General features: G+C 42.8%; 1 protein-coding gene across 1 annotated transcript in view; it reads right to left on the reverse strand.

Moving 5' to 3' along the window:
- Nucleotides 1-23,267, reverse strand: part of LAMC1 (laminin subunit gamma 1) — a 139,768-nt gene that overhangs the window by 7,587 nt on the left and 108,914 nt on the right. Inside the window, exons 13-24 of the mRNA XM_035123885.3 lie at nucleotides 22,129-22,317; nucleotides 16,379-16,624; nucleotides 15,889-16,042; nucleotides 14,391-14,533; nucleotides 12,123-12,301; nucleotides 8,775-8,931; nucleotides 7,231-7,436; nucleotides 6,679-6,758; nucleotides 4,695-4,832; nucleotides 3,167-3,311; nucleotides 1,548-1,697; nucleotides 259-373 (exon numbers count right to left, since the gene is read on the reverse strand). Of these exons, the coding sequence (XP_034979776.2) occupies nucleotides 259-373; nucleotides 1,548-1,697; nucleotides 3,167-3,311; nucleotides 4,695-4,832; nucleotides 6,679-6,758; nucleotides 7,231-7,436; nucleotides 8,775-8,931; nucleotides 12,123-12,301; nucleotides 14,391-14,533; nucleotides 15,889-16,042; nucleotides 16,379-16,624; nucleotides 22,129-22,317 (1,902 nt within the window). The remainder of the gene's footprint in view (nucleotides 1-258; nucleotides 374-1,547; nucleotides 1,698-3,166; nucleotides 3,312-4,694; nucleotides 4,833-6,678; nucleotides 6,759-7,230; nucleotides 7,437-8,774; nucleotides 8,932-12,122; nucleotides 12,302-14,390; nucleotides 14,534-15,888; nucleotides 16,043-16,378; nucleotides 16,625-22,128; nucleotides 22,318-23,267) is intronic.

The raw sequence follows: 23,267 nt of genomic DNA on the forward strand, positions 1-23,267 counted from the left end.
ACCACTGACATATGGCCCTCCCAGGAAGCTAACTTCTGCACTTCCACAAAATCAGGGCGTACACTCCGTCCCAAACATGTAATTTTCACTGGCATAATACTGACATGACAGCAGGACAGTCGGTAGTAATAGGAAAAACATGTCCTGTGGAACAATATTCTGATTCTGGCCCATTTCCCCCCAAAGAGAGGGCTGAGTCACTCAGGGAGGTCAGGCTGCATTCTGCAAAATGACTCATCAGGACGTCACGCTGCCTACCTTTCAAGTTGTTGAGAATGTCATTGGCCTCCTGGAGTGTGTTGCTCCCCTTCTTGGAGGCTTCTTCAGCCAGAGCCTTGGCAGCATCTGCTCGAGCCAAGAGCTGGTCAGCAGTCTGTGCAAACACACACAAGGCAGCAGGTCATCCATAAGCTCTCTCTCTCTCCCTCTCTACAATGCCCTCATATAGCATGTATAATGCACAGACTGTTTCTATTTAATTTCTATTTTTTATTCTTTTTTTAAAATACTACTTTTATTTATTTTCATGGTACAGAAGACAAATTTTGAGAAATCAATTGTAACAACAAGTAACTTGTCCTAATAAAATTACAGACTTTTATCATGCCATGTGTTAAACGTTTCACTTGATTACTCTAAGAGATCACACCACATTTTCCCATGAGTGCTGGGTGGATTCCTGCCACAGTCTGAGATTGTTGTTGTTTTATTTGTACCCCACCCGCTCTGGGCAGCTTCAATGTTTTCCCAAAGGGGCAGGGACAGGAGTCAAGTCCCTAGCAAATTAGTGAAATTTTCCTAAGCTTCCCCCACCTTAATTCTAGCCCCACAAGGCAGCCCAAAGCTTATGGTGGGGGTGGGTTCCATAGCAGAGAGGAGAGAGGCACTGACAAGGCTTCTTTCTTCAGTGGATTTCAAGGAGGATGCAATCAGACACAATGGAGGAAGTGGCCTCTAAACCATGCTGAACCTAAGAGTCTCTGATTATCATGTGACTAAAGCAGCTTACAAGGAAGTTAAGAAAGTATATTTGCACAGTCACAAGAACAAAATCTAAACCTTTTAAAACAGTTCATATATTTTAAGGACAAAGATGCTAAAGAATAGGAAAGGTCCTTCATCCTCCCCAACTCTGTTTTTGACTGCTGATTCTGCTTTACTAACAGGTGTGTATACTAGTTTACACCACTATGGTCTCTTTTGGCTTGGACACTAAAACCGTCACTTACCTTTTACAGCAAATTGTTTCTCCCTTACTGCCTACTATCTCTCCACCCATCCTTTCCTCGTCTCCAGGCCACTTTTCCTAGGCTCTGGGGCCCATGCTGTCTCTCCATAAACACTTTGCACCTAGCTCTGTTCTGCGCATGGTGCAGCCATTCTACAGAACACATGATCAAAAAAAGCCCTAAACACATGTCCACCATACCTCTCCATGAATTGGTTAAAACAAGTTTTCAAAGGTTGAGAGCAGTTAAGCCACCCCTGTTTTAACATGCATTTATGGCTTTTGTCAGGGCAAGAGCTTACATAAAGGTAGAACTGACCTGCTGTTCAGTCTTGCCCTTCTCCAAAAGGTTCTGTACTTCCTGCTCTTTCCCTTTCATGTCTTCTCTTAGTTCCTCATAATCCTTCAGCTTCCTGTTAATGAGTTGATCCAGTTCTCTGGCTTCCTTCTTGATCTTATTCGCCTCATTCTGCACATGGAGAAAACAGGAAGAGAAATGGCTTTTGTGAAAGCAGCAGCTGTGTATTACACGTTTTATGGCTCATTTCCAAGGGGCTGAATTTACAAACATTGTATCTGATGAGCTGGATCAAAACCACCCTTTAAAAAGACCTCAAACCAGGATCAGATACTGCAGTGTTATCTGCAGCACATCCTTATATCTGGTGATGGCTGGACCACCACTGCTTTCTGCTTCAGTTTTGATTTTCCCCAAACATATTGCAGAATGTATTTTAGGTGTCTGGCAACATAATCCAACTTCCATATGGGGGACGGTATTCAACTAAACTTTACCCAGAGTAAACCCACTAAAGTTGGTGAAGCCAATTTAGTAGTGTTCATTAATTTCGGTGCATCTACTAGGAAAAGAAAACTTAGTTGAACACTATGAAGGGTAAGGAGTCGACCTGGCCTTTGCTATAGTGCTCAACATGTGCCTTCCAGTCCACTAATCTTCTGCCTGACTTACTAAATTGGTGGGAAGAAGGCACATCTGGGTACTGCAGTAGGGCCTTTGCTGCTGCTGCTGCTGCTGCTGCTGCTGCTGCCGCCGCCGCTGCCAGCATGTGGAGCAGAGGCACTGGCAATCATAAGAAGTTCATGTCTCATGGTTCCCAGCACCTCTGTACACCAGAAGTGTGGGGGAAGACAGGCACTGAGTGATAGCGCAGCCTCCTCAGTATCGGAATCACTTTCCTATCTTTTTCTAAAAGTGTTTGATTGACATAAAATATAAAGAGTTCTGTACTGTACTTTAAACCTTTCTTTTATTTTTTTGTCTACCAGGGTTACTCAAAGTGATTATATTTCAAAAAGCATTAAACAAATAATCTCTTAGCTGACATCAAGAGCTTGAACCATTTATCTCTGGTGTCACCCACAAAAGCAAAACAAGTTTCAGTTTTATTGGTGCTTTAAAGCTCTTTCAACAAACTCCACACAAAGCCCAACTCAGCATATCTCTAGCTCGGAAAGATATGCAACCTGTCTCCTTTATTAGGTGTTTTAATCAACACAAGCAATAAAGTGATGCTAATTTTATTGATTATGGCAGCAGGTTTGGAGATAGCCACATGCTGCCACACCACAACTAGCTTATCAAGGCTCCAAGAAGACACAAGAACAGCCAGTTGCACTTGTAGAAAAGTTGACTTGCCCAAGAGGGGTGGCCAGAGGCAAACTGGTACCAATGTCCTTCTATGCCACCTGGCAGCTGCCCATTTCTTACATTAGATGGGATAATGTCACCCACCTTGAATGCATTATAACTTGTGGAAACACTTACTGGACTGAAGAACTTTAAAAATGAATATACATGTCCTATTGCACCTTTGAAACCTATCCCCCTTTGGGATCAGCCCTGATATTGTTAGTGTTGACTATGTTTGGTTGTTGTATATTTCAAAAAATAGTAAGATGACAATAAAAAAAACATACCTCTAGCTCCTCAGAGTCTATAGATGGCAGACTGGTGAGGTTGGCATAGATCTGCAGCGCCTTATTCCCAGCCTCCTCAGCATCTGCATGGACTTTGTTTGCCTGCTTTTCTAGATCTCGGGAAATGTCTTTTGCCTGGTTATACCTAGGAACCAAAGATAACCTTACTATTGTTCCTCTTTGGCCTGTTGGTCTAAGGCACTATTTCTGCTTTGGATGCAACAGGTCTTGTGCTCAAGGAGTGGGGTGGTGGGTATGGCTGCACCAGATGGGGAAAAGGGCCTGCAGCTCAGTAGCTGAACAAACACTTTTCCACCCAAGGAGCCCCTCATTTAATCTCTGGCATCTTTTAAACATAGAAATTAGGGAGCAGAGCTGGGAAAGACTGGTGCCTGGAACAGTCTTAAAAGACTAAAAAGACTTTAAAGAGCTGGTGCCAGTCAGAACACATCATACTGAACTTGATGGGTCAATGGTTTAGCAGTATAGGGCAGCCTTTCTAATAAAGTTAATCAGAGACGCTTTTAGATAAACAATTAAACAGTTCAATGCAAATACACACAAATCACTGAATTAAATATGGAAACTGGCAGGGAATACACTGCACCTATCGATGGACAGCTGCACAAGCAACCAGTCAGCTTCCATTTAAAAGGTACAGGTCATTTACCTTAGTATCACCAAGCCCATGCTTTAAACTTGATCTTTGGGGTGGCGGTGGAGGATAAAGACAGGGAAAATAATATTTGATTTGGATAAGTTTGATTAATTGTTGGTGGAGAATAGATGACATTTTTAGAATAGGATATTTGGATGTTAATGATAAAATGTGTTAGATTAATTTAAGAGATAAGATGAAAACTGCTTAATTGGATTATATAATGGACGCAGTGAGGGGGAATCGAGTAAGTCAACAATGTTAAGTAAACAATATAAGATTTGAGAGTTTTTTATGTTGTATTTTTTATTATTTGGGTTTTTTCTATATTTTGTTCTGAGTTTTTGTTAGGGTTTTTTGTGATTCTGTATTTGAAAAAACAAATAAAAATTATTTGGGGGGGAAACTGTTGTATTCAGCCAGACTTTTAAGTTCTTTAATGCAGCCTTGTTTTAATCCTTTAGCTTTTAACCCTGCACCTTTATTGCTAGTTCTGCATCTAATGAGGCCATTCCACACAAATTGCAGCAGCAAATCCAGGTATGCCACAAACTGTACACTGAATGGGGAGCTACAGTAAATCCTGGGAATGTATGTGAATGAACCATATTTCTTTAAAGACACTTTGGTCTCATTCACACTTTACAATTGTAGATATACACTTCGTGTGTGCACCTAAAAACTTCCCTAAGCCTAATACTGATAAAGGTTTTATGCCTTAGGCTCCTGGATATAAATTACTGTCATCTGTTTTTGCATAAACAGTAACTATTTTAGCTATTCTGCTTCTTATGATCACTGCAGCATGTTGGACAGATGAAACATTTTAAAAATAAACCATCTCAATTTCTGTCTCCACTTCATACTTACTTCCTATTAAGGTCACCGATGTCATTCATGGTCTGATTCTCTCCTGCCAGGGTATCCAAGAGCAGCTTATATGCTTGTGTCGACGTATCATTTGCTTCTTTAGCTACACGAACAATGTCATCTGCTTCTTGCTTGTGCCTGGAGCAGTATTAGGAGAGCAAAACTAAATGGTTAGAGAACCACCATTGTTTTCTCTCCAAACATTCTAGTCGGAGTTAGACCCTAGGCATCATTTTCAAAGCGAATGATAACATGCCATAAACCTCAGTTTCAGGAACACTGCCTGAATTGTCCCTGAGAATGTAGCCAACACAGCCTATTCTTAAAATAGCAATAGCCAGCCTCTTTGTCAAGTGCACCTCAAATGTGCTGCTGCATAAAGGCAATACTCCATCTTTTCTGCTGGTGTATTCTCTAGCCAAGTCACAGCACAACATAGGAGATGCAGGCAGCAGTAGAGGCTTGGCTCCATGCCAAGGCCAGGCTCACTGGATCCTCCTGTTCAGAAGTGTCAAAGATCCAAGCTGTCAATGCCACTGGCTGGCCATTCATGATAGCTAGAGGTGGCTGCCTCTCCACTTCTTGCAAAGGACTGACATAATAGCTATCTTTCAAAAGCTTGTAGAAACCCACTGTTTTCCAGTTAGTATTTTTTTTAAGGTGTGGGTGGGAGGGAAAGATTTACAGAACCCAGGTTAAAATTAAACAGGGAGGAACTTTAAAAAGTGGTTGAAGCACTCTAGCTTTTCATGGGCTAGAGTGCTTAAACCAATCATTGTTTTGTGAGTTGGTTGACCAACAGTCTCTGTTCATGTAAGGGGATTCAGATCCTGGTCTCTCCCAAATAATTGCCATTACTCAACAAGACTGTTGAAACAGGAAGTGACTAATATAAAAGCGGGAACGGGGTGGGGAGGGGAAAGAAAGAGACATACAACAGACTGAGCTAGCAGATACTTGCTAGTGTTATCAGAACAGAAGGTGGGGGAAGAGGACAAACTGATGACATACTCGCTTTGAGCAGACAGGTAATATACTCGCTTATCTGGCCGAGACTGCACCCTTCAGGGCCAGTTCTTACAAAGCATTTTGAGTTTATGTACAGATATACCTGAGCACAAAATATATATGTAACACATTAGTTATGCTTTCATGTATGCTTTTCGTAGTTTTTTCTTTTTAAAAGAAGCACAATGAGAAACTGCGCACCATGCATTTCAAAAGTAGAAGCTGCTATTTATACATGCACACACTCCTTTGTAACCTAAACAGTGCTTAAGTGCATTCTATACTGCAGAAAAGATCAATATGCCTTGTTAAGATGCAACCCTCAGTTAAATAATTAGAAGCAACACCATTCAAGCAGTTTATGGCTATGCCGAGACTGCTCCATTATGGGCCTCCCTTGTTCTATTCACCTTAGGGCAAAATGGCAAGGTAAGAACAAATGGGGGATAGAATGGGAGCAGGGAGGAAACAGTTCCCACAAAGGAGAGAGGGGCTGGTGGTTCAAGTGCGAAGAACAGTAAAAGGGAGCGTGGTAGGTGTGATTTTAAGGTATGCTGCAAGAGAAAGATGAAAGTGACTTGAGGAGGGGCAGCCTTGTGTTCCTTCACAATGTGCTGCTATATTATTTATTACATTTATAAAACTGCCCTTTCCCCGCTCAGTTCAAATGGAGAAAACAAGGGAAATAGGCTAAAATGCAGCACCATCACAAAGCAGCTAATCCATCAGGCCAAAAAGTACAACCAGCAGCTGTCCTAAAAATTCTCAGTTTCTGCTCAAGCTCCTTCCTCAAAAACCTGTGTAAAGAAAGTAGTCTTCACTTGCTGGCAAAAATAAATCATGGAGTGGGACGACTGAACCTCCACGAGGAGGTGGTTCCATCAGGTGGGACCCTTCGTGAAAGAAGCCCATGGTATTCACCAACACCAAGAGGGTTAAAAGTGCAGAAGGTATGCTAAGGGTGCAATGGGCTTACCGAGCAGCTAGCTGGCGGGCTTCTTCTGCCAGGCGAGTCATGTTGTTGGGGTCACTGGTTGATTCTGGTGGAGTAATAGACTAGAGAAGAACCAAACAGACTTTTAACGTCTCTTATATTTTTAAACAAATGAGCAGTAGCTACTTGCCTTCTCAGATTACTAATGGGTCTAAAGTATGGACTGGAGCTAGACATGGTGAGAAATATGGGGCCCTTGATGATACAGGCAAGTCTTGTGTGGTTCTCCCTCTTCCCCTGGTCGGTGTAGGTATGGAAATACACAGTGAGGCCCAAGAAAACACTTATTCATGACATGACATATGACATATGTCTCTCTCATGACATATGAGAGAGAGAAAGAGGAACTCAGCACAAGGTTGCCAATATCGCAAAGCTGACATGCAACCACACTTACTCCTTGATTGCCAACACCTTGTACTGTTTTTCAACATTTGACACTGGGCTGGTATCAGACAAACTATCAGGAAATATTCAATGCACTCAAATTCAGTAATTTTAGCTCTTTCAAAAAGGAAGACAAGAACCACTCACCACATTAGCAACTGCAACCTTTGCTCTCTGCAGCATATCTGAAGCTGTTTCAATCAGTTCCTGTGTGCTGTCCACCCGGGCTTGGGCCTGCCCAGCCAGATTTTCTGTCTCTTCCACGGTGTTCTGGATGTTCCTCAACCGACCAAGTTGGCCGGACAGAGTTCTGTTGATCTCCTGCAGGCGATCCATCAAGCCCTGGTCTACATCTGGAACAGACCAAGCCAAGCAACATGGACAGACTGAACTAATTGCACAAAAAGATGAGGCAAGAACAAGAATAAGGCATTGCGCCCAAATGCTTTCATTGATAATTGATTTTACTAAAAAGAAAAAAAGTGTGAATAGGAATGTAAAGAAAGGTGGATGCAAAAACTCCCAAGACTTTGGCAGCGTTTAGGCATTTTCCAAGAATATGGAAATGGTCAAACTGAAAGAATCTTGGGCAGAGGATTTTAGAGAGGAACTTCATGGTGTACTTTAAAACCAATAAAAGGTTTTCTTCTCTATTAGGGCCACACACAGCAAAAGCAGAGGGAGTCAACCAGAATTTCTTCAAGTTCTTCCTCTGAACTCATCTCTTCTCTTGAAGCCCTTGGTTTTCCTAAGCCCTGATTGACACAAAGTTTTAACTGTAGTTGCTTATATTCATCCCTTGTTATCCTTTCCTCTTTCCCCAGCTGTCTCTTACACTATCAAAGTTCAGATTAAATATTCCTTTGGGCAGGGACAAAACACTTGCAGACAACAAATTATGACAGGAACCATGGTACAGCTTCTTCTTACTGCACACAGGGTGGGGTAAAACAACAACAACAACAACAACAACAACAACAACAACAACAACAACAACAACAACAACAACAACAACACCCCACCAAGACCCCTGGAAACCCCTACTCCGAGCTACAAAATTCTTTCACAATTGCCTGAACATTGTTGAACAAATTAAGCTACTTTCTGATTTGGGAAATCCAGAAAAAGAACCTGTACACTTTGGATTAAACTTTTAGGAAAGACTTTTAAATTTGGTTTCCATTTATAATCACAAAAGAACACACCACTGCTATTGCCATTAAACACTAAAACCTAATTACTTCAATGTTATTACTTTCAGAAGATGACATCTCTTCTGAAATATTTATTTATAATTTATTTGTAAGAGAATTTCTAGCCCACCTCACCATATGATCCCAGCGTGGATAAACCACAGAACTAGAGAATTGCAGAGTTGGAAGGGACCATGAGGGTCATCTAGCCCAGCCCCCTGCAATGCTGGAAACTATTGCCCAATGTGGGGCTCGAACCCATGAACCTGAGATTAACAGCTCTATCAGCTGAGCTACCCCAATGGAACGTAATTTATAGAAGCAGATACAAATGCAGCACATCTTTGGGAAACAGCTAGGGAGTTGACAATCTCAGCTCCTCAGTTGCTGCAGTGACAGAATTACTAAATCCCCTACCCCAAATTAAAAAGCCTAATCAATAACATATGGCAATCGTGGGGAAACATGGGTATTCAGAAAGAAATCTGTTCTACCTACCTTTGCTGCTTTGGGCATCCTGAAGCAAGTCCATGACATCTCTTTCAGCTTCTTTCAGCCTGTCTTCAAAAGCCTGATCAGTTATAGTTTCTTCACCTGTTCCTATGTTGGCTATAAGATTTTCAAGCTCCTGCAATCTCTCCCGCTGTTCCACCACCTAAAGAGAAATGACAGAAAGGAGGGCTGAGGAAATATGTTTGCACTTGCCAAGCGTTTAAGACTCCAGTAGGAATCATTCAGTCCTCATCTACAGATCTCTCTCTACAATTAAGTATAGGACTTCACATAGTGACAATATCTCTGTGTTAGCACATTTCCAATTAAGCTGGATGAGCCTAAGGTTGTTGTATTTGCCAGTTTTTAGTACTCATGCTTGGGGGGGAAATAATCGGCAAAGGTTTGGACCGTGTTCCTAACAAAAACGTAGAAACTATACAGTCTAAGTGGGGGATGTTAAGACAACAGAAACAAAATGTACATCACTGAGAACAGCTTTAACTTGTTTGTTTATGAGAAGTATTTATTGCCTGCTCCTCGTTGCCAAAGCAATTCAAGAGCAGGTTACACTAAAACCAATCCAAAAGACATATTAAAAGAACAAGCAGTTAAACTCAACTGGATGGATAACAATTTGGCAGACTTCTCCAAATGCCTGGGTGATATAACTAGTTTCTTCCAACAACTTCTGAAGCTGCATTATAGACCAGGGAACACTTTGCAATAAAAGTTATGTGTCCACTGTGAACTTTTTTTGAGGAAGCGGATTGGGGGGATTGTCACTGCCTTTTTAAGGGCAGCGAAAACCCAATCCCCTGCACAACGGTAGGATGCTTTCGCCACACACAGGACCCAACTTGCAATTAGGGCTGTTTGGAGAACTCACTTTTTGAAAATTCCAACATAAATAGACCTTATCCACACATCCCAGGCTATGTACAAATTGATACATTATCATCCTCCAGATCCCACACATTTGGAAGTGTGTATTTTAAGAGACTTTCAACTGTCCTTAACCTATAATTCATCCATTAATCCAGATCTAAATCTATTTTCCCATCCATCTATCATATATTTCGCCTCTTAGCCTGAAGTTTATTCCCAAAAACTTTTCCATAAATTCAAATATTACTTCTTATATCCTAATAACACTTAAATACTTAAACCTAATTCAGCCCCCCCCCCCCCCCGGACTCAGGGTTTCCCAGATGAGTCAGCCAGTTGCATAAGTCGTTCCAGTTCCAGACCATCTTAATCAGTCAAAAAATATCGTCCATTATTACTTTTCACCCCAGTCCCACTCTATCACCACCTATCCACCACTCTTCGTTCTTCATCCCCTGCTGCCTCCCCAATTCTTTGGCTTGCGATCTGATGGTGACTCGCAAGACAAATTCGTCTTGCGAAAAATTCATCTTGCGAATCACGGTTTCCCATAGGAATGCATTGAAATTTAATTAATGCGTTCCTATGGGCAAAAAAAAGAAATTTCAATGCATTCCTATGGGAAACCGCGATTCGCAAGACAATTTTTTTTGCAAAACGAATTGACTCGCGGAACGAATTAAATTCGTCTTGTGAGGCACCACTGTACTACGTTTCCACTTTTCAGCCCTACCTCAATTTTTAGTTCCCGTAGACTCTGACCCCAGTATGTATCCTGCCCCCCCCTCACTGGGAGGGCATTATTCCACACTGGTTCTTCTTTGAGAAATATTTGAATCAAGCATGAATCTGGTTTCCCCCCCCCTCCCACAGGGGGCACAATGTTCCATGTATTTTCCTCTTCTTTCAATTGAATTGCATTGTCCAGGACTGGTGGTTGTTCATCTTTCTTCTCTGTATTCTCTGTTAAAATTGGTCTTTTTTCAATTTTTACACATTTCTGGTTTATTATTCCAATCTGTATTGAATTCTGGTGCACTTTGCTTTTTAAATTCAAAAGTGATCTCAGGAATTCCTCTTGAAAGTCTACGAAGTCAGATGATATTATGTCTACTGACATCTTGTTTATTTCAGGTTTCATGGGAACAGCACAGATTGCAAAGCAGGAAGTGGTGCAGTTCGTATTTCCAAACTTCAAAAACAAAAGTTATGTCTGAACTGGGTGCAAACTGACATTTTTAATTCTTCTTCATAACTTAAGGCTCTTATGTCCATTTATGAAAAAAGCAATGTCAAAACTTATTTTTCCCAGCCGAATATTTTGCACTCTTTTCAATATTGACAGTTCCAGACCTCAAAGAGGTAAACAAATTCCTTCCTATTGTGATGTCATAATGGCAGCTCACTGATCCCTCCAGGGACTCAACTCCAGTTTCCAGGGGGGCTTCCCCCAGTCCAAAATACAAATTTCTACAGGGATTTTGCTGAATTCAACCCCTTCCCCATTTACCCTGTCTTAGAGGGAAGGTTTTAAGTCCAATTTTTGAGATTAAAAGGTTGTCATCAGTCTTTCCGGCTTCGGGCAAATTAACTGCACCTCAGTTCTCTCAATGGGGGAGATCGACTTCCTTTTTTGGATCTCCTCCCGTGACCAATTATTTCCCATTTTAAAAAAAATAAAGCTCTTTTTCTTTACTCACGGTGTCCAATCTGTTCAAATCCTTTAATTTGGAAAAATCCACCGCTCCACAACCTGCCGGCACGGAGCTTCACACTGCGAGGGTAACAGTTCTACTCAAGGCACCACGTCTCCACTCCGCTCACTCTCGGCTCCCTTAATAGGGCTTACCGGGGAGCAGAGGAGACAAAAAAAGGTGCAGCTGAGTCCCTCGCTGATCAGCAATGGCGGTAGACCGGAAGTCCCCTATTTTTAAGAGACTTTCAAACCCAACTCAACCCAGCTGACTTAACCATGGTTTGCTTTCTATCAACAAACCACTATGTGAAGCCATGGCTTAAAACAATGGTTTGGCGTTACTTCCAAATCCAACAGCCCTTCTTAAGCATTGTTTGTTTAGCTACCCCACCCCACATGCTTCCCAAGATAGAGGCACAAGGCAAAGCAGCTGGAAAACAAACCAAGTTTGGGGGAAGCAAGCCATGGCTTGTTTGCTCATCTGTGCAATGACTCTATGATGAGAGAAAAAAACACATGGCTCAGCATAATATACAAATGCAGCCAGGGCAGATCAACAGACTGTAAATCTGGACTTAGCCTTGAGAACGGGCTTTCCTCCCGCTATCCTCCCTTCTCTGGAGCAATGTCCCCCTCTCCATTCATTTCTCCAGGTTAATAATTACATGACCACCCAAACAAACTATGATTAATACAACCAAAGGTCATTTACAATCATGATTTGCAAACTTAGTTGAACTGACATAAACACACAGTTTTACAAGCCTGACCTTATCTTTCACCAATCTGTAACACGCAGGGCACTCTTGACAGCCTGGCCAGGATCGATTGTAGAAATAGTTCTCTTCACACTGGTCACAGCGGTTCCCCACAAAACCTTCTTTGCACTCACAGCGACCATCCTCTTTGCACTGGAAAGATCGAGAACCTTCCGGGTCACAGTCACAAGCTGCAAAAAGACAAGATTTAAAAATAATTATGAGGAAGAGGAAAATGAGAAAAGGGGATTTGGATGAACATATTTCAGGACATACTTAAACAGTTTTGTTACACCTTGAAGACCAACAAACATATTTTAAATGCTACAGGATTAACAAAACTAACATTTGTTTGTCTTTAAGGCATGCGAAAATTGCACATTTATGACTACAGCTGACTGGATCTGCAAGTCATATGCATATGAAAGTTTGCAATCACTTGCATGATAGCTCAGCTTGAACAAGTTAAGACTCACTGAAGCCTAAGGGATCAATTGTGAGTAAATCTGCTAGTTTGCACCTTTTTGTAAAAGACTCATCTAACCAATTATTGGTGTCCTTATTTTCACATGCATTATGTTGTATAGCATTGTGGCTATTCCTTCAAGTGTAAGCACAACCTTCCAAGTCAACTTTGTCCTCGACACAAAGCAATAAAAGCAACAAACTGTTTCTTTCAGCCTGCTTCTCATTATGCAGATGCCTCCAAGTCCGGTTTTTGTTAGGACCAAGAGAAACCCAGTGTGCACCTCAGTACTCTATGCTGATCCAAATAAACACACACTTTCATCCCACCTACGGGCAAAAGTGGGCCAAAAGGTGGATGTTTGAAAGGGGTGTCCACTCTGTGAAAATACCAATGCTGATGGGATTTGTCTAGTCTGCAGAGCAAAGACTTTTTGGAAAGGTATTGGGTGAGTATCCCATATCTGATATGTCTTTTAATATCAAGATGCAAGTGTGCAAACTTAGATATAAACTCTCCCCATGGACCTCAGTGAGCCTGACTTGCTCCATCTGGGCTGTGAGAGAGTATTTCTGGGTGATCTACAAACATACATATGTATACAACATACACCTGCAAGATTAAAATGGTAGGCAAAACCACATAATTTTACATCTTACTACATTGAGCTACTAGCAAAACAAAAACAGCTACTCATTTAGTATGTATTACATTCTTATGAACATAAGACTTACCACCTCATCAGCTGTTTGCAAGAACAGGACCCTATGAAGGAGCTTTGAGGTCTGCTTCTCATGTCACACCTTAATCATATGAAATCCATTCATGCAAGGCCACATTCATGCTTAACTATATAAAAAGCTTGCCATAAATTCTCTACTCTTGTAGATGTAGTCACACTTCAAATTACACTTGCCAGCACAGCTGTGCACATGCACTAGGTCAAATGCTGGCTCCCCAGAAATCATGGCTTGCAAACTGAAATGAATGCTTCCTTGTCCTCCTTCCTTCCCTCTTCTCCAACCTCTCCTTGCCAGGGGGGGAATCATGGGTTAGCATAATATGCTCACCAACACAAATACTGGGTCCCAAGCACTTCCCAAACCATGATTTTCATCTCTCAATCAGATGTTTACTTATTCAACATAAAACTATGGATAATGCTGCAAAGGGAAGACAGCTCTGTAGAGGGAAGGTGGGAATACAGCAATATTCCCGAGGCTAGCTTCCAATCTGCAAGCCACGGTTTGCAGAGAACTACAGATGCATGTTCATTGGGCCACTGTATCAAACCAACAGTTAGAATCACTTTACTCTTGCGATATTAGGGAACCAGAGATGGGAGGGCTTAGATGAGTAGGAATGTATGTCCCAATCTGACACACTTTACATGTTCTCAAGCCCGAGTTAGCAGCTAAAGGCCACATTCCAGAGTAGAGGCGTAGGAGTGTAACAGCCAAAAGCAGGTCAGTTCTGGGACAAAATTCAGAGCAAGTGTTTATGACAAGGAACAGCAGATGGTCTACAAGTATATGCAATCATAATGCCCTAGAGGCAGAAAGTAATACTCACACAACTGCAAAAACATCCTCAATAGTCTTGAAACTCACACAACATGCAGGAAGCAGACAGACAAAAGAAAAAAATGGGGAGGGTGACGCAAAGATCCTCTTGTGGTGTCCAAGTCCATAAACACACTAATAGTGGTGAGCAACGAAACACATTTTCAACGGAGAAGAAAAAATGGTGATAAACAAATGTAAGAGAAAATAATGGGAAAGAAAAGCCATGCTCCCTGCTGCCCCCTTGCTTACGTTTGCAGCCTTCAGGACCAAATCCAAAATGGTTTGCCTCACATCTCTCGCAACGCTGCCCAGTAATGCCTGGCTGGCATTCACATTGCCCTGTCTGTATTTCACAGTGGCCATTAGTGGAACCCAATGGATGGCAGTTACACCTACCGGAGGAGGAGGAGGAGGAGGAAGACAACATGTTTTAGCATTAAGGCACATAGTTAAAACAATAAGACTGCACATGAGCATCATGTTTGATTTGGGTACGGTGCAATGCAAGTCACATTCCCCATGATAGGTCTGAAATAATGCTGGATCAAAAAGTGCCAAAATGAAATACAAGATAAAGTGCATTTGCCTGCTTTCCATAAAAATGCAAGCCTTAAACACATCCAACCCCCCCCCCACAAAGCGCAAGAGTGCTAGCTCAATAAGGCAGCCTTCTAAATGCTAGTCTACTATTTGAGGAGCAACTTCTTCCCTCCTAAAAACTGGATTGAGATCCACCCCAGGGTCACAAAAACAGACCTACAATGTAGTTACTGTCGTCTGCAACAGTAATTAGCAATGTCCTAAAATTCCAGCCGGTTATTATTATCAGCCTAGGACAGTGGTTCCCAACAGGTGGTCCGCGGACCCCCAGGGGTCCGCGAGCTATGCCAGAGGGGTCCGCAAGATGCCATTAGAATAAAAAATATATTAAATATATTTCGTATGATAACAGATTTTTTGTTTTGGCCGCTTCCTGCATGAGCAGAGTCTAGCGCAAAACTAGAATTAGATAGAGGCAGTAGTTCTGCTGTATGCCGTTAGGTGGCGCTTTACAAACACTACTGTTTTGCAAAGAGGCAGCGCGTGCATTCTACTAACGCTCACCTCCCCAAGATGCTTTGCGCGCGTCGGCTTCATTTGTGCGCTACTGCGCAGGTACCCTGTCTTCTCCATTCCCCTCCCTCCTCCTGGCGCGCACTGCCTCTTTGCAAAACAGTAGTGTTTGTAAACAAACCTAATATTTCAGAAATAATGGACTCAAAGGACAGATTTAACTCATCTCATTAAGAACTGAAAATTAAAACTAACTGTATACTGATGGAGTACTCTGTTGTAACTGTAAAAAACGTATAAATATAAAATATAAAAAGACTCTTAATTTGGCTCTCACTTTTTAATTTTAGGATTAGGAATTAATGGGGGTCCTTGTCACAATAGCGGCTCGATGAGGGGTCCTCGAGAAAATTTTGTTGGGAACCCCTGGCCTAGGAAAAAGCAAGGGAAGGGGGAACTGGCCAAAGTGTAGCTATAGCTATTAAAGCAGTTTCTGAAGGGAATAGGGACTAACAGCTTAAGGAATAGGTTAAGTAATGTCTTTAAAGAAAAGGTGGGATTTTTAGTAGGTATATGAAGGGAAGGGTGCCACCATATTGATCTTCTGGGAAGGAGTTATAGGCCCCATTTTTGTCATCCTAACCTTCCCCCAAAGAGTTCCTGTGACAAGGTGAGAGCAGTGGGACCAGCTCACCTCTCACAGCCACTTCTGCTCTGCAGGTTGTAGAAGCCAGGCTGACAAGAGCTGCAGTCCCTTTCTGTGACGTGTGGGAGGCACTCACACTGCCCCGTGACTTGATTGCAGTTGGTCTGTAAGTTCACCGTGCCGTAAGGATTGCAGTTGCAAGCTGCAGGATCAAAAGTGGAACCAACAACATGTATTTTCTAGTAAGAAAGGGTTCGGAGAACAGCTGTGGACTAGTTGAAGTTGCAGGTGCACCCTCACTGGGGGAAAGGGCAAAAGTACTATTTTGTACTTCAGGTGTTTTATTATTCAAAATGTTGCAATACATACATAAATCCGGGGGTGCCTCACTGCAAAGGGCAAGCAACTATTCTTTACAAGTTCAAGACTTATGTTCAGTTTCACCACAATGGTTACAAGTGCCTAGGAGATGGGGGAGTGCCTTGTGTTCTAACCTAGACCACTGGATTGTAACAAAGAACATATTACAGACACATACCTTTGCACTTGTCCTCTGTATTCTGAGCCAAGGGATTCCCATAGAACCCATCTTTGCACCGGTCACAGTAGAAACCAGCCGTATTATAGATGCACTTCAGACATTCGCCCGTCAAGCGGTTGCAATTCCCAACAGCATTGGGGTCAATGTTGTCACTGCACTGGCAGAGGCGGCAAAGCCTGACGGGGCCATTCTCACCAAGAGGATCTCCAAAATAGCCATCATCGCACAATTCACACCGTTTGCCTACAAGGGCAAAGCACATTAGAAAGCAAAATGAATTTTCTCGAATGCTGTTCTTCTATAGCCTAAAAAAAAATCAGGATGAGCAAAACCGAACGTTTATAATTTCGGAACTCTAATCCACACCAACACCAACACGTAACTCAGTCAAGATCATAATACCCAACACTCAAGTAATGGAAATTGATCTTGCATTTATCACTTAATCCAGGCATGGCCAAACTTGGCCCTCCAGCTGTTTTGGGACTACAACTCCCACGATCCCTAGCTAACAGGACCAGTGGTCAGGGATGATGGGGATTGTAGTCCCAAAACAGCTGGAGGGCCAAGTTTGGCCAGAAAACTCAGGTGATGAATACTGATAGAACTGTAGCCAATATGGAGCCACTGAAACAAGAGGGATTGCTGGGAGAACCCCAAGATTTTAAGAAATGCATTTCTAAAGGAAAGACTCAGGGGGTCAAACCACCTAAGTGTGTTCAGTAGCAACAGCATGTGCAGTGAGACATGGGAAGGAAAAATGGAGTCGTGTGAAATGCCATGCTTAGACAGAATGGTTGGCTGGAACCTTGAACAGAAATACTTCCTTTAGGCTACACTGCAAATTTTTGTTGCTGGTCCCATTTGTTTACTATACGTGCATGTTGTTTTTTCCTCCAAAGAGCTCAGAGTAGTACTTTAGCCTCACAACAATGCTGGGAGAAAGTAAAGCACTGTGGATATGAAAATTTGTTTTTCATGTCCAAATCCAACAATCAAACCATTGTGTCACACGGGCGTTATTCAACTGACATAAGCTGTAGCTCACTGGGGTGGAAATGAGCCTGTGGTAGCCTCGGGTTCATGCCCCCACTCTGGTGTAACCACACAGTTTGAAGGCTTTCCACTTCCGTTTTTTATAAACCGTAGCTTGCTTTGACATCTGATTATTATTTTTTTAAAAACTTACTTTGTTAAAAACAAGCTAGCTGCACACCATGGCTTATGTTTGCTAAACCATGGTTAAGACCCGTGCTTTTTTTCCCTAGAAAAAGAGGTGCAGGAACTCCCAAAACGTTGTTGAGCTTTTTTGATGAACAACCCTAAGAGAGCCTCTTTAGGGGGGAGGGGACCGCTTCTCTGCCCAATCATTCCGCTGCCAGCATCACTGCGGCTGCATTACAATGTCGCCTCTGACTCTCTGCCCCACAGCCATGAGTGGCATGCAGCCCAAAGCCTCCGACACGCAGCTCTGGGCAACGTGCTGCTATACAGCTGCCAGTATGCTACAATGAGGTGCCAAAGAGGTTGCGGAACTCAGTTCCAGTGAGTTCCGGCTGAAAGAAAGCCCTGGTTAAGACTGAACACAGTAGCAATGAAGACTGAACCACAGTAGGGTTCAGTAGCAATTTTTTATGGTTTGGTTGAATCTGGTTAAACAAAAATGGAAATGACAGCTTCCCCGTGGCTTCTTCACTAATGCTGGGAAGCAAGTGAGAACAAGTTAAGAGCTACGAAGGCAAAATACGAGATGAGAAGGAAGAAATATGACATATTGACAAGGGGGAAGCCCTCCCCCATGACTTGAAAAATCAAGGAGTTAAAAAGAGAGAAAGTAGAGTTGAAAAGTGAAGCAACATTTCCACAGTAAAAACCTTAAACTGAAAAGGAATTTGCTGAAACATGATGGAGAGCAAACAGGTACCGTGTTTCTCATATTATAAGACACATCTTATATTTATTTTTTCCTCAAAAAAACACACTATGGCTTATTTTCAAGCGATGTCTTATTTTTTTCTTCCTCCTCCTGCCGCGGCCGGCATTGCTGCTGCGCCTATCACTATGTCTTATTTTCGGGGTATGGCTTATATTCCTTGAATGCTTAAAAATCCTGCTATGGCTTATTTTATGGGTATGTCTTAAAATATGAGAAACAGGGTATAATCAAATTTATAACCCATACAAAGACCAAAAGAGTGCAAAACAGAAAAAAAAGTAAGGAAATGCTAAGGAGAAATAAACAGCTGAGCTCCTGGGTAGAGGAGTGTCAGGATGGTACTGGGATAGGTTTGCTTATATTTGTATTACAGGACACAATAGACTAGGAGTTTTATCATTGGCGTAGCCAGGATTTTTGTTAGGGAGGCAGAACTTCAGATTTGTATTGATTTGTATTGATTTGTATTGATTATGGGGGGCAGCTCCCCCCCCCCTGCCGCCGCCCCTGGCTACACCCTTGAGTTTTATGTTCACATGTTTTAGCGATTGTGTTGGCAGAAAATGTATTTCAGTTAGGAGGATCTTTAGATAAGGACGAGAGATGGCTCTCTCCTCTCCTCTAGAGCACATTCAGATGGCCTCTCGCAACTGCCACAGACGCCATACAGAAAAGCTATCGTTATTTTCATCTATCCATTAATTGATATGGTAGAACTAAAGATTAACGGGGAAACTTGAACTTCAAAGAAACAGGAATCCAGGAGCATCATAGCTGTTAGGGCTGATAAGAAATACCAAGGAGCCGCCACCCTTCTCAACAAATCCAGCACCAAGATGTAAAATTTCTTTTTGTGTTGGCTTGCACAACTCTTACAAGCTCATTTATGGAATGCAGACAAGTTGCACAATTATTTGGGGGCTGCCTTCTCCTCAGATGAATCAGCCAATAGTTCATCTGGGGGCCAATTCTGAACTGCCCTGCAATTCACTAAGACAGGAAAGAGAGAGAGAGAGAGAGAGAGAGAGAGAGAGAGAGAGAGAGAGAGAGAGAGAGAGAGAGAGAGAGAGAGAGAGAGAGAGAAGTCTTCTACTTGCTGTAATGGTCAATGAGGCCAGTGACCAAATGGGACAGTTCCTCTTTTGTGTTTGTCTTCAGCTTTCCTGGATACCTATTATCCACAGTTCTTAAGCAAAGGTATCACCCTCAGATGGGCTGCAAAGTCCATTTCCCCATTCAAACAACACCCAAAGAATTGGCCACAGGTAAACATAGTAAACACCACCAATTCACTACTGCGCACTTCACCCTAAAACAAGCACCATGTGACATCAGCTTCTGTTTTAGAGGGAATGAACAGAGGATTGAGGTAGGATACTAGCAACAGCACTGAATTCAATGATCTGTACTGAGTGTGTAAGGTGCCTAGAGGGCCCTGGTAAAGCAGCTCTGTTTTATGCTGCTGGCCCACACAATATTGCTTTCTCCACCTCCTTTTCTCTCCTTGTTCCCAGATCTGGCATGGAAATCTTCATTTTCCAGCTTGGTTGCATTCTATGGTAATTCACTATTACCCATGGATGGGCATAAACACTTCTGGCTACCCAACCACCCACCCAACCACCCATAAAAGGAGGTTCACTATAAATGAAGCTTGCAAAATCATGTGCTTGAAATGTTAAATGAAGGTGGAGAACCTCGGGGCCAAAGGTTTTCTCAACTGATCCTTGCAACTCTCTCCAGGCCACACCTCTCACTAGCCCCGTTCCATGCCCTCCCTTGAGTGCTTTTGCCTGACTGGAATTTGCCCCATAACTGGCAGGATGCCTCTCTACCTGCTTGGGCAGAGGATTAAGACTTTTTGAGTGGCTGGAATGTGGTCTATTGTAGATTTTAAGGAGTTCTTGGAGAACAGGCGAGGTCCCTACAGACTGGAAACAGGCGAATATTGTCCCCATCTTCAAAAGGGGGGGAAGGGAAGACCCAGGTAACTACCAACTGGTGAGGTTGACGTCAATACCAGGGAACGTCCTAGAACAAATGATTCAACAGTTGGTCTGTGAGCATTTAGAAAAAGATGCTGTGATTGCTAAGACCCAGCATGGATTTCTCAAAAATAAGATTTGCTAGACCAATCTGATATCTTTTTTGGATGGATCAGAGAAATGCTGTAGACATAGTGTATCTTGATTTCTGTAAGGCTTTTGACAAATTCCTCCATGATATTCTCTAGAGGAAGCTGATGAAATGTGGGTTGAATGAGGGAACTGTTAGGTGGATTTGTAGCTGGTTGACTGACCAAACCCAAAGAGTACTAATCCATGGTTTCTTGTCATCCTGGAAAAAAGTGACAAGTGGGGTGCCACAGGGTTCTGTCCTGTGTCTGCTGTTGTTTAACATCTTTATAAATGACTTGGGTGAAAGAACTGAGTGGATGCTCATCCAATTTGCAGATGACACCAAACTGGGAGGGTAACTAATGTTGCAGAAGACAGAATCAGAATTCAAAATGACCTTAACAAATTGGAGAACAGGGCCCAAGCTAACAAATTGAATTTCCATAGGGACAAATGTTAAGCCCGGCACTTTGGCAGGAAGAACCAGATGCACAAATAAAGGATGTGAAAGGGATCTAGGAGTCTTGGTGGACAAGCTTATCCCGAGTCAACAGTGTGATGCAGCAGCAAAAAAAGCGAATGCTATTCTAGGCTGCATCATCAGATCATGGGAAGTAATAGTACCACTCAATTCTGCTTTGGTCAGATCACATCTGGAATACCGTGTCCAATTCTGGGCACCACAAATTAAGAAGAATGCTGACAAGCTGGAACTTGTGCAGAGGAGGGCAACCAAAATGGTCAAAGGCCTGGAAACTAAGCCTTTTGAGGAACAGTTGAAGGAGCTGGGTATGTTTAGCCTGGAAAAGAGGAGAGTGAGAGGAAATATGATAATCTTCAAATATCTCAGGGGCTGTCAAATAGAAGAGGGAGCATGCTTGTTTTCTCCTGCTCTTGAGGGCAGGGCTTGAGGCAATGGTTTCAAGTTGCAAGAAAGGGGATTCCGACCAAACATTCAGAAAATCTTGCTGACATTAAGAGCTGTTTGGCAGTGGAACAGACTCCCACAAGAGGTGGTGGACTCTCCTTCCTTGGGGGTTTTTAAGCAGAGGTTGGATGGCCATCTGTCATGGATGCTTTAGCTGAGATTCCGGTATTGCAGGGGGTTGGACTAGAGGACCCTTCCAATTCTAAGATTCCATGATTTTATGTACAAAAGTAAGAGCATGTGCTTGTCATTGGAAATCCTTGTCAATATCCCCCTCCCTGAGGGGTTCAGAGGGTGGCAAAATGAAAATGGGCCTTTTTGGTGGTGACTTGCCTGGCGTCATCATTACATGCCTTTAGGTGCCAGATGAAAACAATCCTTTCACCCAGGTCTTTGGCCAGTCGATGGTCTGTTAAAGGTGTGGGGGGGCACCTTTAATTATGATCATTTCATTATTATAAACATGTTTTTAATGTTATATACTGGCCTGGGATCTTTTGATAAAGAGCAGTATATAAATCAAATAAATCATCTTCATCTCTTGCTCCATTCACATTCTGGACCCTGCCAAGCGCTGTCCTGCAACCCCCCAGAGAGTTGTCAATGAAGGTAGGTGGAACTTGAGCTGTAAAAAGTTCCCCACCCCTGTATTAAAAAGAATAATAAAGTGTATGGAACATCATTCAACCAATTCCCCACCTTAAAAGACCTCTGGCAAATAGCATGTGAATATGCATAACGGAAGCTTTATGTTATGGTAGCATACCTGTAGTACCAGCTGGGCAACTGGTGCACACCACCTCCTTGGTTTTGGGTACTATGGCACAGCTTGACCCCCCTGGACATGGACACGGCTGGCAATCGGAAGAGCTGCCTGTGGTTGCATCTCCATAATAACCATCACTGCACTTCTCACAGTGAGGACCTGCTGTGTTGTCCCTGCAGTCACAGGCTCCTGTTTCAGGTGGGAGAAAGAGGGTGGTTTATTCCCCAGATATATGCGGCCAGTGGGAAACCGCTTTACAGGAATCTCTCTTGGCCCAGACTAATTTCTCAGCACATGGCCATATCCGAAAAAAATTATGTGCTTAAGCTTTCGGGGGTGGACAAGGCACAGGGCTGGATTTATTTTTTCTGCTTAATTGCTTTGTCTTTCCAGTGACTGCTTGCTATTCCAAGAACAGTATTACCAAAGGAGAGGGAGGGAGGGAGGGAGGGAGGGAGGGAACTGAAAAGTAAAACTAAATGAGGAAGAGGGGCATTTCCTCTGGTCCAGAAGAACTTTCAACTCTGGCCGGTGGCTTAAATCTCTGTAAAGTGCCACAGGCCTCAAATTAGAGATTGGGAAACAGATACAGGCACCTTGCTTTTCTGTGGCAGCTTGCCAGAAGAGGGAGCTACTGGCTTGTTGTTTGCTGTGATCAGGTACCACAATGCACCTGGGGAAGCAGTTGTTGGGTGGCATGAATATTCATAAGAATGTAAGAGCCTGGCTGCTGGATCAGGCCAAAGGGGACCCATCTAGTCCAGCTGCCTGTTTTCACAGTGGCCAACCAGAAGCTTGTGCGAAGCCCAAAAACAGCTCATGGGTCCCCATGTGGAGTTCCTAGGAACCAGCATTCCAAGCTGGTGGGCGTCGCTCCCTCTTAATAATAATAATAATAATAATTTATTATTTATACCCCGCCCATCTGGCTGGGTTTCCCTTCCCTCTTGTGGGAGAAACTGCCAAAGGACAAGAAGAGTTTGGATTTGATATCCCGCTTTATCACTACCCGAAGGAGTCTCAAAGCGGCTAACAATCTCCTTTCCCTTCCTCCCCCACAACAAACACTCTGTGAGGTGGGTGGGGCTGAGAGACTTCAAAGAAGTGTGACTAGCCCAAGGTCACCCAGCAAGCTGCAT

The sequence above is a fragment of the Zootoca vivipara genome, chromosome 7, assembly GCF_965207765.1.
Source record: "Zootoca vivipara chromosome 7, rZooViv2.hap1.1, whole genome shotgun sequence".
In the NCBI taxonomy this organism is placed as follows: domain Eukaryota; kingdom Metazoa; phylum Chordata; class Lepidosauria; order Squamata; family Lacertidae; genus Zootoca; species Zootoca vivipara.